At 42.1% G+C, this 13,422-nt stretch overlaps 1 protein-coding gene across 3 annotated transcripts in view; it reads left to right on the forward strand.

Annotated features, from left to right (window-relative positions):
• Window positions 1-864: 864 nt before the first annotated feature.
• The window catches only part of ATAD2B (ATPase family AAA domain containing 2B), a 150,668-nt gene continuing 138,110 nt past the window's right edge, over window positions 865-13,422 (forward strand). For all 3 annotated transcript variants that reach the window (XM_079720413.1, XM_079720412.1, XM_079720414.1), the window contains exon 1: window positions 865-1,126. In XM_079720413.1, the coding sequence (XP_079576539.1) occupies window positions 911-1,126 (216 nt within the window). In that variant the 5' untranslated portion in view covers window positions 865-910. The remainder of the gene's footprint in view (window positions 1,127-13,422) is intronic.

Raw genomic sequence — 13,422 nt, forward strand, 5'->3', positions numbered from 1 at the left:
GAGGCAGGGTTCTAGCGTTTGCTCTTTCTTAAGCTAATCGTGTGCCAGATACGGCACAGATATATTTTATCTCAGTTATCATTCACATTTTTACAGCCGTGAAAAGTACAACTCAAGTTCAGTGTCTTGCCTTGGGTATCCCTGGGATTCCAACTCAGGTCACCGCGCCCTCGTCTTCACCTGTTCTCCTCCATCCCCCACCTTTTCGGGTAGTTCCTCGCTCCATCGAGGCCACCTGGGATGATGCTGGGAGTGCGGGGGTAGTCGGGCCTGGCAGGCTACGAAGACTCCACGACCGACTACACCGCGCTAGCTAGTCCCGCGCGCATTCTGGTTTTTCCCATCCCCCCACTTCCTAGGCGGCAGCCAGACCTGGAAACCATAGAGCTGAAACAGCCCAGAGCGTCCCTTCCGTGGCCGCCGAGCGCTGACGGCGCGCCGTTGGGCGGGGCCTACTGGAGGGGCGGGGGAAGAGGAGGGAGAGCCGGCAAGGGAAGGGCTGGCCGGCCTTGCAGCGCCCCGCAGCGGCCAAGTCGGAAGAGGTCTTGTCGGCCCTGCGGCGCTGGAGCCCTGACGCACGGAGCTCGAGAGCGAGAACGGGAGAGAAAGGGGCAGAAATGGCGGCTCCGCTCGGCTCCCGCTGAGTAGGTTGAAGCCGGCGGAGGGTCTGAGCTCTCGGCCTGGAGCATCGCTCCCGTCTCCCGCTACCTGCCTTCGCACGCCGACTTCCCTTCCTCTGCCCTACCCTCGCCTGTCCTCGTCTGCGCTGCGCGGAGTCCGGGTCGTCTTGTCTTTCTCGGCCCGGCTCCACTAGCCCTGACTGCCCGGCCGGCGGGCCGGCCTTCCTCTGCTCTCCCCGGCGCGGCGGGCGCCGCGGGCGCGGCGTGGACCCCGTCCTCCTGGCTGGACCATGGTGAACACCCGGAAGAGCTCTCTCCGCCTTCTCGGATCTAAGTCGCCTGGGCCCGGGCCTGGGCCTGGGGCCGGAGTAGAGCCTGGGGCGACCGGAGGCAGCAGCCATTTCATCTCCTCTCGGACCCGCTCCTCCAAGACCCGCGCTGCCAGCTGCCCCGCCGTCAAGGCCGGGGGAAGCGGCGGCGCCGGCGTCGCTCTGGATGAGGCCCGGGTAAGAGCGCGGCAGCCCGAGTCCGGAGGCTTGCGAGTCGGCCCGGCCGCCGGGGCTTTGTCTGGCCGGGTTGGGGCAACAAGCCTCCAGTGGAGACCGCTCGGGCGGCTGGAGACCGGGTCTGCGGGTGCGTTGGAGGATGGCAGCCGGCTAGGTAGGGCCACGACAGCGTTGCTGGCCCCGCTCTTTTGTGTAAAGAACAGGACTTGAGTCCAGGGGAGAGGGCTATGGAGGGGGTGTCTTTTCGGGGACATTAGAACAGCCTGCTTTCCGTGTCCTTGTCCTGCCTGAGAGGGGAATTCTAGGGGAGCAAGAGCGAAGGGCCAGAGTTCCCGGGTGGAAGGGTTGGAGAGAAGTGAAAGTTTTATGCGGTGTCAAACCCTTCCTGTAAGTGTGTGAGCTCCTGCCGGTGTCTAACTCCAGCTTACTCTCAAACTGTTTGGGGGTGGTTCAAGTTTGTGAGGAAGTGAACGGAGAGCTCCAGTTGGCAGCCAGGCAGGGATGGTGAAAAAAGTTTGGAGCTGCTCTGACACCAACTTTAAAAACAAAATCAACACTATCGCCTCTCCAGGCAGGAGCGATCAAACGTGATGTTTAGCTGGAGAATCAGCCAGCCAGCTAACCAGGGTTCTAGTAGGGACTCGGTAGAGCTTTCTAGTAGAGTCTTGAGGTCACAAAAGCGGCACGTCGAAAGAAACGTGTCGAACATTATTGATGGTAGGCACTATCATCTCCAAATTGTTTGGTGTCTTGGATGTCTCCATTTTTGCTTTGGGAATAGTTTATAAAAGGTGAATTAACACCATCGTCCCACTACTGCGAAAGTGACATATGAAGAAGCCGGTGATGATTTAGTTTTTTTTTTTTTTTTTTTTTTTAAAGTGGTAGATCTTGAAATTTATTACAGGGTAAGGCTCTAAGCTAGCACGTATGTTTTATCACTTTAAAGGAATTGATACGGTTGTGTTATGAGATTGGTTATGAGTTCAGAAAAGGGAGTGTTGCTTCTGTCTAGAGAGAGGCTAATTTTCTAAGAGTAATTTGACTGGAACTTGCTCATTTAACATAGTCCTTTCAATCCACACCATTTTGTTATTATTAGGGGAGGAAAGCAATATTTCATTTTCTGTAGGGGTCTACAAGATTATGTTTGCGTGTATTTTTTTCTCTGTATCTCATACTGTTCTGACACTAATCAGAATGAACCGAGGCAAATACAATAGACATATTTTACTGTACTTATCTGAAATACGTTGTATCTTTGAAAATATAATTGGCCTTTATTTTGCTAAAAACCTGGAAAATATTTTTAAAATTGCTTTATGAGTAGACTTATTTTGGAGCTTATAGCTAGCTCTCTTAGGTTGAAGTAAGAAAGCTAAATCTGAAAGTTATGCAAACTCTTCAGAATAATTATTCTGAAAACTAGACTTTCTGTAGAAATTATTGCAAACATGTACAAGCTTACTGACTTTATGAAGCTAACATATGTTTTAAATAAAAGTAATTTAAGAAAGGTTTGTCCTGTATCCTTAAGGACAAATAAAATATTTAGAGTGTAAGCATTTAATTGTATAATGCTATGAATGCCTAGCCTATTAGAGCAGTGTCTCGTTTATGTGAATCAATTAGCTCATCTGTCACTGATCATTTTGTGGTCCCATTTTTGAATTCATGGATATTATGCTGTCCTTACCCCCTGAGGAATAAGGTGAGGTAATTTGTCAAGCAGCTGTTATGGAGATGTTAAAAGGCAAGGAATCAATAATCTAATGTAGAAATGAACATGCGGTAGCTTTTCAATTGCTAGAAGAATGAAAGATATTAGAGCTCTTTCTAGAAGGATACTAATGAAACTTTGTTTCAAAGATCTTTTTAAAATGTATTAAAAGACCATAAACAACAGGCCAGTGAGATTTACTTTGAAACATTTGATTGTCAGTTTTAAGAAGGTTGCTATTTTGACCCTAGTAGATGATGGAATGATCTAATTGCTTTCTCCGAGTAATTTAAGAGATTTACTAATCCTATGTTGTGATTGGTCCTTTAGAAGAAGATAAATTATAATTCTGAATTTAAGTTTATGTATATTTATGAAGCCGGCTGTATATTTCCTTGTTGTTTATTTCTGAAATGGGTTGATTTGAGTTTGGTAAGCTCTTGCTTTCCAGTTTGTTTTATGTTACAAGAATTTAGCACTCCTGGTTCACCCTTTCTGGTGTGCCTAAAGGCACCCTCTGTGTCTGTGGTGTCTTAGACATTTGCTGTAATCTGTAAAGACTTATTTGGTGGAAAATGGGGTTGCTCATGCCGTTGCTTTAGGAGACTGTTATTTTTGTAGGAAGAAATGTATTCCTCTTGATACGATATAAATTGAAGAGGTTCCCCTTTTTCTATTTTTGTGTGATATTCTTCACTTTACAGTTGATGCTGATTTCCACCCACCCCCCGGCCCTGACTCTTTTTAGACTATTTCATCCACTGTGTCTAGAGACATTTTATTTGCTCTAAAAAGCCTTAGGACCACGATCTGTCATAGCTTTGCTTTTCCCCCAAGTGTGTGTAGGGTGGGGAAATACACACATGATGCATTCTGTAGGTTATTGGAATGATTTTTTTGTGCCTATACTTTAATGTCAAGTTGACTTGTGCTCTGCAGTTAGTTGTATAACAGTTACTGCTATATATTGATACTTGGCTTTTTTGTTTGTTTAACATGTATAAAACTTCACCTCTTTTAGGTTAATCTAAACGTCAGTAATTAGCATTTATTTGCTTCACCTAAGAGTCACTCAGCAAACTAATACTGTAGTCACAGAACTGGAAAGCAGTCTTTGAAAATATTTCAACTCTTTTTCTACCTCTTTTAGGCCTGTTTGTTGGTACTTTTGGCTTGTCACTAGCTTTTTGTATTTTTTGAGCTTTTTAAAATCCACATCTTAGTTGAGAGAATCAAAGTACATATTTTAAGTAACTTTATAGGTAAATTTGTTTGATTTTTGATTTTATCTTTAGAAAATAACCTCTCAGTCCTTCTTTAATATGCTCTTTTATCATTCTGTACTTATTCTTTTCCAACATTCATTCGTTTCCCAATGTAACAGAAGCAGAGTGGTGGAAATTGAGGGTTAAACATGGAAAAGAAGTCTAAGAGGGAAATGTAACCATGTATATAACTCTCAGATGAGTAGGGAAAAATACAAGTTCCTCAGAGTAGAGCAAGTTTTTCCTTATATCAGATTCATATATGGGGCTTCCCTGGTGGCACAGTGGTTAAGAATCTGCCTGTCAATGCAGGGGACATGGGTTCGAGCCCCGGTCCAGGAAGATCCCACATGCCGCGGAGCATCTAAGCCCGTGAGCCACAACTACTGAAGCCCGCGCGCCTAGAGCCCATGTTCCACAAGAGAAGCCATTGCAGTGAGAAGCCCGCGCACTGCAACGAAGAGTAGCCTCCACTCGCCCCACTAGAGAAAGCCTGCGTGCAGCAACGAAGACCCAGCGCAGCCAAAAATAAAATAAATAAAATAAATAAATTTATAAAAAATAAAAAATCTTACCTTTAAAAAAAAATTCATATGGAGCACCATATGGGTGATATTGAGTAATGTTGTAAAACAATTTCCCCGTCACAATTTTGAACCAAAGCAGCTATAGAGTTCATAGGATTATCTCCGGTATCCAACTGAAAATATAACTTTAAAAAATTCATAGCTGATTCACTTTGTTATACAGCAGAAACTAACACAACATTGTAAAGCAATTATACTCTAATAAAAATGTTTAAAAAAAGATAAAATAAAAAAATTAAAATGTCAAAAAAAAGAGGGAAATGTGAAAAAAAAATTCAGTTTTTGGCCATTTCTGTAGTCCAAATATACAAACTTGCAGTTTTTTAGGTCAAGGATGAAATTTACACTTGTAGAAGCGAATGCATATTAATTCCTTAAATCATTTTCCCTGGCAAATAATCTTTTTAACCATCCTTGGATACATCCTTGATTGCATGTCTTCTAAATACCTAATTATAGATAAACCTGTAACCTCTGAAAGCTAGGTGGACAGGTGGTAGGATTAACACTTGTTATGAGAACTAAGGAGCCCAACCAGTGTCTGCACCTGAACGGGGAGTGATCCTGTCTCTTTAAGGTTCCACTTCAGAAAAGTGCCGCATTACTTTGAATTATGTATTTGGTATTTCTTTTTGGACATACATAATGAAGTTTGATTTGTTGATATTTTTGATCTTGTACTAGGAACATTTTATATTTCTGTTATGTCTCTGTGCTGGGGGAGGATTTTGTGAAAAATGAGTAAAAAGCATATGGAATTTTGGATTAAAAGTTCTATGGAAGTACAGAGTTGGGGAAAAAACATACGTAAAATGTGTTAACTTTATTTAAATATGAGCTAGACAGTTTTTAGAGAGGTAAGTATTGTGTGTGGCTTATATCAAACAATAGAAAAGTTATCTGTTAAAATTAATAGGCTGTGGTTTGTATTAGCTTTTAGATACTTTGAGTATATGCTGTAAGATTCTGAACTTCAGATGCTTTTGAACTGTGAGTATTTTGATATAAGATTTTTTTTTTCATTTTTAGATTGTTATTGTAGTTTTTTTTTAAATTTATTTATTTTATTTATTTATTTTTGGCTGCGTTGTGTCTTTGCAGGCTTTCTCTAGTTGCAGTGAGCGGGGGCTACTCTTGGTTGCGGGTTTCTCATTGCAGTGGCTTCTCTTGTTGCAGAGCACCGGCTCTAGGCACGCGGGCTTCAGTAGTTGTGGCACACAGGCTTAGTTGCTCCACAGTATGTGGGATCTTCCCGGACCAGGGCTCAAACCCATGTGCCCTGCATTGGCAGGCGGATTCTTAACCACTGCGCCACCAGGGAAGTCCCTGTTATTGTAGTTTTATCTGGAGGTAGAATATACACCTTTGGTTAAAGTCTTTCTCTCCTAGACTCTTCTATTAGAGTAGGCTGTAAGCTCCCTGGGACCAGCCACTATATTTTATTTTCTTCCAGACTGCTGCATTCCCAGGGCCTAGTGCATCATCTGGCATATAGAAGATGCTTAATAAATACTGATACTTGTTAAATGAATGAATAGCATATTAAGGAGCCGATCTAGTATGTGAAAATTGTGTTGATTGGACTCTGAGAATAGAGGGTAAATAAACCATAGCCCCTACCTTCAGAGCTCTAAGTATGCACACGGTATACACATGAGAAATTATTAACAGGATAAATCAGTTCAAGATAGGGGCCAGGGCTTCCCTGGTGGCGCAGTGGTTGAGAGTCCGCCTGCCGATGCAGGGGACACGGGTTCGTGCCCCGGTCCGGGAAGATCCCACATGCCACGGAGCGGCTGGGCCCGTGAGCCATGGCCGCTGAGCCTGCGCGTCCGGAGCCTGTGCTCCGCAACGGGAGAGGCCACAACAGTGAGAGGCCCGCATACCGCAAAAAAAAAAAAAAAAAAAAAAAAAGAGTTCTAATCCTTTATTCACTGTTTTGAGTGGAATTCTTTGATGTACTTTAAGGATAGGGATTGTCATGTTCACAGCTATATCCTAAGTTTCTGCAACAGTGCCTTCCAGACATAGTGCTCAATAAATAGTACCCCCCACCCCACACCTGTGCCACTCGGCTTGCGGGATCTTAGTTCCCCGACCAGGGATTGAAGCTGGGCCACTGTAGTGAAAGCGCCAAGTCCTAACCACTGGAGCACCAGGGATTCCCAATAAATAGTTTTTGAGTGAAGGAATGGAAAGTAGCCTCATTTGAAATTATTTTCATATTGGAAGTCTTCACTTTTGCTATATTTACATGTTGCAACTTGCCCAACAATTTGGCCCATTTGGTGGTAGCCTAATAAAGAGGAGAGGAGTAAACTAAGGTTTATTTAGCATCTAATACTAGGTGTTTAATGCTGTCTCATTTAATCCCTGCAACAACCCCGTGAGGCAGGTGATGGTATCCCCATTTTACACCTGAGGAAATTGAATTGCTGAAGAGGTTAAGTGGCCTGTAGAAGGCCAAATAGGCGTAAGTAGTAGGGTAATATTTAAATCTAGTTCTGTCTTTTCCATGTGTTTATCTTATTGTCTCATCTGTATTTATCACTACTCTTTGATGCTGTTCATTCAGTTTTCAAAAATATCTGAAAAAGTGAAGAAGGATGCCATTGTACAGTCAGAAAATACTGTATGCACTGTGTATAGACAGATTTTTACTAGAATATCTGGAGTTGTGGTGTTTAGTATTGAGACTGGAAGTATGAACAGTAGCCTATAGGGATATGAAATATAGGGCAGTGATTTTTCAGTAATTGCTTGCTGCCTGATTTCAGGGGGTGCGTGTAGGGAGAGGAGCAGGCATATCACGTAGAGACCACTCTTTGGCAATATTTTTGCTTCCCAGTATTTTAAAGATGGCTTGGGGAAAATACCCCTATAAAAAGACTAAGTCTGAGGCCTTGTGATATCCAGTGTACTTGTGCTGCCATCTTTCCCTCTACTTGATGATACTGATTTATCAGTGTGTACATTTATTTTATGCTCTAGGAATCTATCTCTGGGGTAGATAAGTGTTTTCCATTTGTAAAACATGTTTCATACTTTAAACCTGTTGAAAAGACATTATATGGTATATTTATATATGATGATACATACTATTGATTAAACATGTTTAGCGTTATTGGTTTCTATCTGTATTCTAGGACCCAAATTGGGATCTCTGAAACAGTGGTGCTTCAGCTACCCTTAGAATGAAATGTTCTTGCCAGGTAGGAACTTGGAAGTCATTGAGTTTAACTTTTGGTAGTGAGACTTGCTTATTCCTTTGTTTTTTCATTCAATCAATAAATATTTATCAACCAGCTACTACGTTAAAGTGTTAAGTGCCATGTAGACAAACATTTTGTCTCTTTGGTTCATTGTTATAGGGCTGCCATGTTGCAAAAGTCAAGGAGGCACCATTCACACTATAGTCTGTGTTACTGGCTCCCCCTGGAATTGTGCAGTGCACTCCTTGTATGTTACATACTGCAATTCAATACCCAGAAGTGGAATAGCGTATATGTGTACTTAAATATTATCTGTAGTTTGCTGTTCTGGTCTCCATTTTTGGAGTAGTGTATAGGAGTTCCTATATCCCTACACCCCTGCCAGTATTTGTCAATATCTAGCTTTTTAATTGCTTTTCTTTGGTTATCAATGAGAATGGGCAACTCTTTATGTCCTAGTAATTTTTTCTAAATTTATTTTATTTTGGTTGTGTTGATTCTTAGTTGCGGCCGGCAGGCTCCTTAGTTGCAGCATGTGTGCTCCTTAGTTGTGGCCGGCGGGCTCCTTAGTTGTGGCATGCGAACTCTTAGTTGCGGCACGCATGTGGGATCTGGTTCCCTGACCAGGGATCGAACCTGAGTCCCATGCATTGGAAGGCGGATTCTTAACCGCTGCGCCACCAGGGAATTAAGTCCCTGTCTATAGTAATTTTTAAAAAAATTTCTTCATCTTTAAAATGCTTGTTAATATTTTTGTTTTCTACCGGAGTTGCTATTTTTGTCATGTTTTCCAAGAGTATTATAGATCAGTGGCTTTTAACCTTTTTTGTCCCATAGTAAGGGATACTTTTTATGTTGTGATGCTGTACGCACATACAGTTTTACCGTTCCTGTTTAGGTCTTTGATTTATTTTATTCATTCTACTAGACAACCTATCCTTTGTAGCGCCACTTTATAATATACCAAGTTCCCATATATATTCTGCTTTGATCTCTGTATTCTTTTTTGTTGGTTTATTTATTCTTACAGCAGTATCATACTATTTCTGTGACTGTGGTTTTGAGGTATGTCTTAATATCCTAAAAGGCAAGTTCTTCCTCTTTGTTATTTTTCAAAGTTGACTTACATAGTCAAAAGATTTTGGTATATATTTCCAGTTAAGATTATGGACTTCCTTTAAAGATCCAACTAGAATTTTGACTTTTTAAAAAAATATTTACTTGTTTTATTTATTTTCCTTTCTTCCTTCCTTCCTTCCTTCCTCCCTCCCTCCCTCCCTCCCTTCCTTCCTTCATCCTTCCCTCCTTTCTTTCTTTGTTCCTTCCTTCCTTCCTTCCTTCCTTCCTTCCTTCCTTCCTTCCTTCCTTCCTTCCTTTCTTGTTGCGTCGGGTCTTAGTTGCGGCACGTGGGCTCTTTGTTATAGCGTGCGGGCTTCTCCCTAGTTGTTGTGTGTGAGCTTCCCTCTAGTTGTGGTGTGTGGGCTCCAGGGTGCGTGGGCTCTGTAGTTTGTGGCACGCAGGCTCTCTCTGTGAGGCGTGTGAGCTCAGTAGTTGTGGTGCATGGGCTTAGTTGCCTCGCGGCATGTGGGATCTTAGTTCCCTGACCAGGGATTGAACCTGCGTCCCCTGCATTGGAAGGCGGATTCTTTACCACTGGGCCATCGGGGAAGTCCCATAGAATTTTGATTTAGAAATTTTAAAATTTTAATTTAATTTTTTATTTTGTTTATTTATTTTGGCTGCTCTGTGTGGCTTGTGGGATCTCTGTTCTCCCACCAGGGATTGAAGCTGGGCCCTCGGCAGTGAAAACATGGAGTCCTAACCACTGAAGCACCAGGGAATTCCCCCAACTAGAATTTTGATTGGGAATGTTTTTGAATTCCTAGATTAATTTACAGAGAATCAACACTTTCATATTAAGTTGTCCATGAGCAAGGAACAGCTCTCACATAGCATAGTTTGCATATTTTTCTTGTGGAATTTGATGCTTTTTTTGGTGACCTAATATATTGTCAGTTTTGGTAAACATTCTTTGTGTGATTGGGAAAAATGTATATATTCTATTAGATGTAGAAAAATGTAAGTATATATATATATATGATGGAAAACATTGAGATGGAAAAATATTACAGTGTGAATTTATTGATTGTTCAGATACTCAAATATCCAATTTTGTCCCTTATTAAGATTCTACCTAGGGAGTAGTTCCCTGGTGTCCTAGTGGTTAGGACTCTGGGCTTTCACTGCCATGGCCTGGGTTCAATCCCTAGTCGGGGAACTGAGATCCTGCAAGCCGCGGGGTGTGGCTGGAAAAAAAAAAAAAGATTCTACCTCATTTTTTTATTGTTCAGATTCTTCTGGTATACATATATATATATATATTTTTACATCAACTTTTAATTGTAGAATAGTTTGTAATTTTCTTCCTTTTTAAAAAAGATTTATTTATTTATTTATTTATTTATGGCTGCGTCAGGTCTTAGTTGTGGCACGTGGGATCTTCGTTGAGGCATGCAGGATCTTTTGTTTTGGCTCGAAGGCTTATCTCTAGTTGGGGCTTGCGCATTTTCTCTTCTCTAGTCGTGGAGTGCAGACTGGGCGGGTGGGCTCTGTAGTTTGCAGCACGCAGACTCTGTAGTTGAGGCGCGTGAGCTCAGTGGTTGTGGTGCGCAGGCTTAGTTGCCCCATGGCATGTGGGTTCTTAGTTCCCTGACCAAGGATTGAACCCGTGTCCTCTGCATTGCAAAGCGGATTCTTTACCACTGGACCACCAGGGAAGTCCCTCTTAATTTTCTTCTTGCTTTATTCTTTGATCTATTGGTTATCTAAAGGTATATTTACTTTTCCAAATTGTTGGGAGTTTATTTTCTAATTACCTTTTTGGTATTTACTTCCAGTTTAATACTCCTGTGTGCAGAGAACATATTCCATATGATTTATTTTATTTTATTTTTTAAAAATTTGTGGGCTTCCCTGGTGGCGCAGTGGTTGAGAGTCCGCCTGCCGATGCAGGGGACGTGGGTTCGTGCCCCGGTCCGGGAAGATCCCACGTGCTGCAGAGCGGCTGGGCCCGTGAGCCATGGCCGCTGAGCCTGCGCATCCGGAGCCTGTGCTCCGCAACGGGAGAGGCCACAACAGTGAGAGGCCCGCGTACCGCAAAAAAAAAAAAAAAAAAAAATTTGTATTGGAGTATAGTTGATTTACAGTGTTGTGTTTTCTATATGATTTTGATCTTTTGAAATTTGTTATGACTTATTTTTGTCACCCTGTTTATGGTTAGTTTTGGTAATTGTTCCACATACACTTGAAAAGAATGTGAATTCTGCCATCGGTACAGTGTTATAGATATGTCCAGTAGACCATGTTTGTGCATCTTCTGGTTTTAAAGTTAAGTATTTTCCTTTTTGTGTGTGTGTGTGTGTGGTTGCTCTTAAGACCTAAATGTCTGTTTATTAACTCTTTTCTTTTCTTTTTTTTTTTTTTTTTTGCGGTACACGGGCCTCTCACTGTTGTGGCCTCTCCCGTTGCGGAGCACAGGCTCCGGACGCGCAGGCTCAGCGGCCATGGCTCACGGGCCCAGCCGCTCCGCGGCATGTGGGATCTTCCCAGACCGGGGCATGAACCCGTGTCCCCTGCATTGGCAGGCGGACTCTCAACCACTGCGCCACCAGGGAAGCCCTAACCACATACTCTTTAACATACTCTTGTAATGTTCTACCTCCCTTCTTGCCCTATATTGTCTAGAATTTTTGTTCTCACTTCTTTATGGGTATAAGTACTTTGTCTTTTTCTTTTTGTTGGAGTTTTTTCCAATAACAATAAATTTCACTAAGGTACCAGTTTATCTTACTTTTTATGTCTTGCATTATTATTCTGTATTTATTTCTCTTCTTTGTGAATGCTTCCTCCAAGAATATTTTCAGTCTGGGACTTTTTGTGACAAACTTTCTGAGGCATTACATGCCTGAGAATATTTTCATTATGCTCTTTAATTTAATTTAAATGAATTTAATTTAATTCATTTAATTTAAATGAAAACTTGGCTTGATGCAAAATTATGGGTCCAGTACTTTAAGAATATTACTTTATTGTCATCTTGTATCCAGTGTTACTCTTGAAGTTTGATGTTTGTCTGATTCTTTTGTAGGTGTTCTTTCTCTTTTGAAACTTTGTAGAATTTTTTGGTCTTATTTTCCATAAATTTTACTGTATTTTAGGTGTGGGTTTTTCCATCACTCTCTTGTTTGGCAATCTTAGATCTTTTAGTCTGTGGTTTTTCATCTATTTGATTGTGGTAAATTTATTTCTTAATGGTAATCTAAAATTATTATTATTTCTTCAACTGTTCTCTCTCTTTTCCATTCCTTCTGGAACTCATTTTATTCAGATGTTGGCACCTAGAAAAATTTTGTCTCTAAACTGATAATAAAGCAAACTTTTTAAAGAACTTTTGATGGCATGCTGGAGAACTTTACTGACAGTTATTTGAGTAAACAAGACTTGGTGCTTCTTGTTGCAGACCTCCATTGACCATTTGGTACCTGTATGTCAAGTGGCCCACTTGTCAGGGGATAAAGCCTTGAAGTTGCTTGATGAAAGTTCATTTCCTTTACGACTTAGTAACATCCTTTTTTTTTTTTTTTTTTTTAATGGCTGTGTTGGGTCTTCGTTTCTGTGCGAGGGCTTTCTCTAGTTGTGGCAAGCAGGGGCCACTCTTCATCGCGGTGCGCGGGCCTCTCACTATCGCGGCCTCTCTTGTTGCGGAGCACAGGCTCCAGACGCGCAGGCTCAGTAATTGTGGCTCACGGGGCCAGCTGCTCCGTGGCATGTGGGATCTTCCCAGACCAGGGCTCGAACCCGTGTGTCCAGCCTTGGCAGGCGGACTCTCAACCACTGCGCCACCAGGGAAGCCCCACACAGAATGTTCCAATCTATTTTTTTTTTTTTTTTTGCTGTATGTGGACTTCTCACTGTTGTGGCCTCTCCCGTTGCGGAGCACAGGCTCCAGACGCGCAGGCTCAGCGGCCATGGCTCACGGGCCCAGCCGCTCCGCGGCATGTGGGATCTTCCCAGACCGGGGCACGAACCCGTGTCCCCTGCATCGGCAGGCGGACTCTCAACCACTGCGCCACCAGGGAAGCCCTAGTAACATCCTTTATCTAACGCATACTTCAGTGCTCACACTTAAGGTGAGTGTTGCAGTTGTGTGCTTGATTGTGCAAGTTAAGGGAATCTACTTTTAAAAAACAAAACTAATCCCTGGTGCAGAGCTATACCTCCTTAATCAGTGACACATTATAATAATTTAAAATGTGTATATAGAGACAGTAGGAGAAACTTCTTTGAAAGATGTGTGCAAACAAGAGAGAAACCGGTGCGGGGTGGTTTCTATGTTAAAATTTTGTCAGTATTTTAAATTAATTTAAAATTTTAATTTAGTTTTCATTTTTTAGTTATTACTCTTCTATTTAAGTCTCCAAGTTTATTAGATGGGAGAATTGAGGAGAAATGA

The sequence above is a fragment of the Hyperoodon ampullatus genome (genome assembly GCF_949752795.1).
Source record: "Hyperoodon ampullatus genome assembly, chromosome: 15".
Classification (NCBI taxonomy): Eukaryota; Metazoa; Chordata; class Mammalia; order Artiodactyla; family Ziphiidae; genus Hyperoodon; species Hyperoodon ampullatus.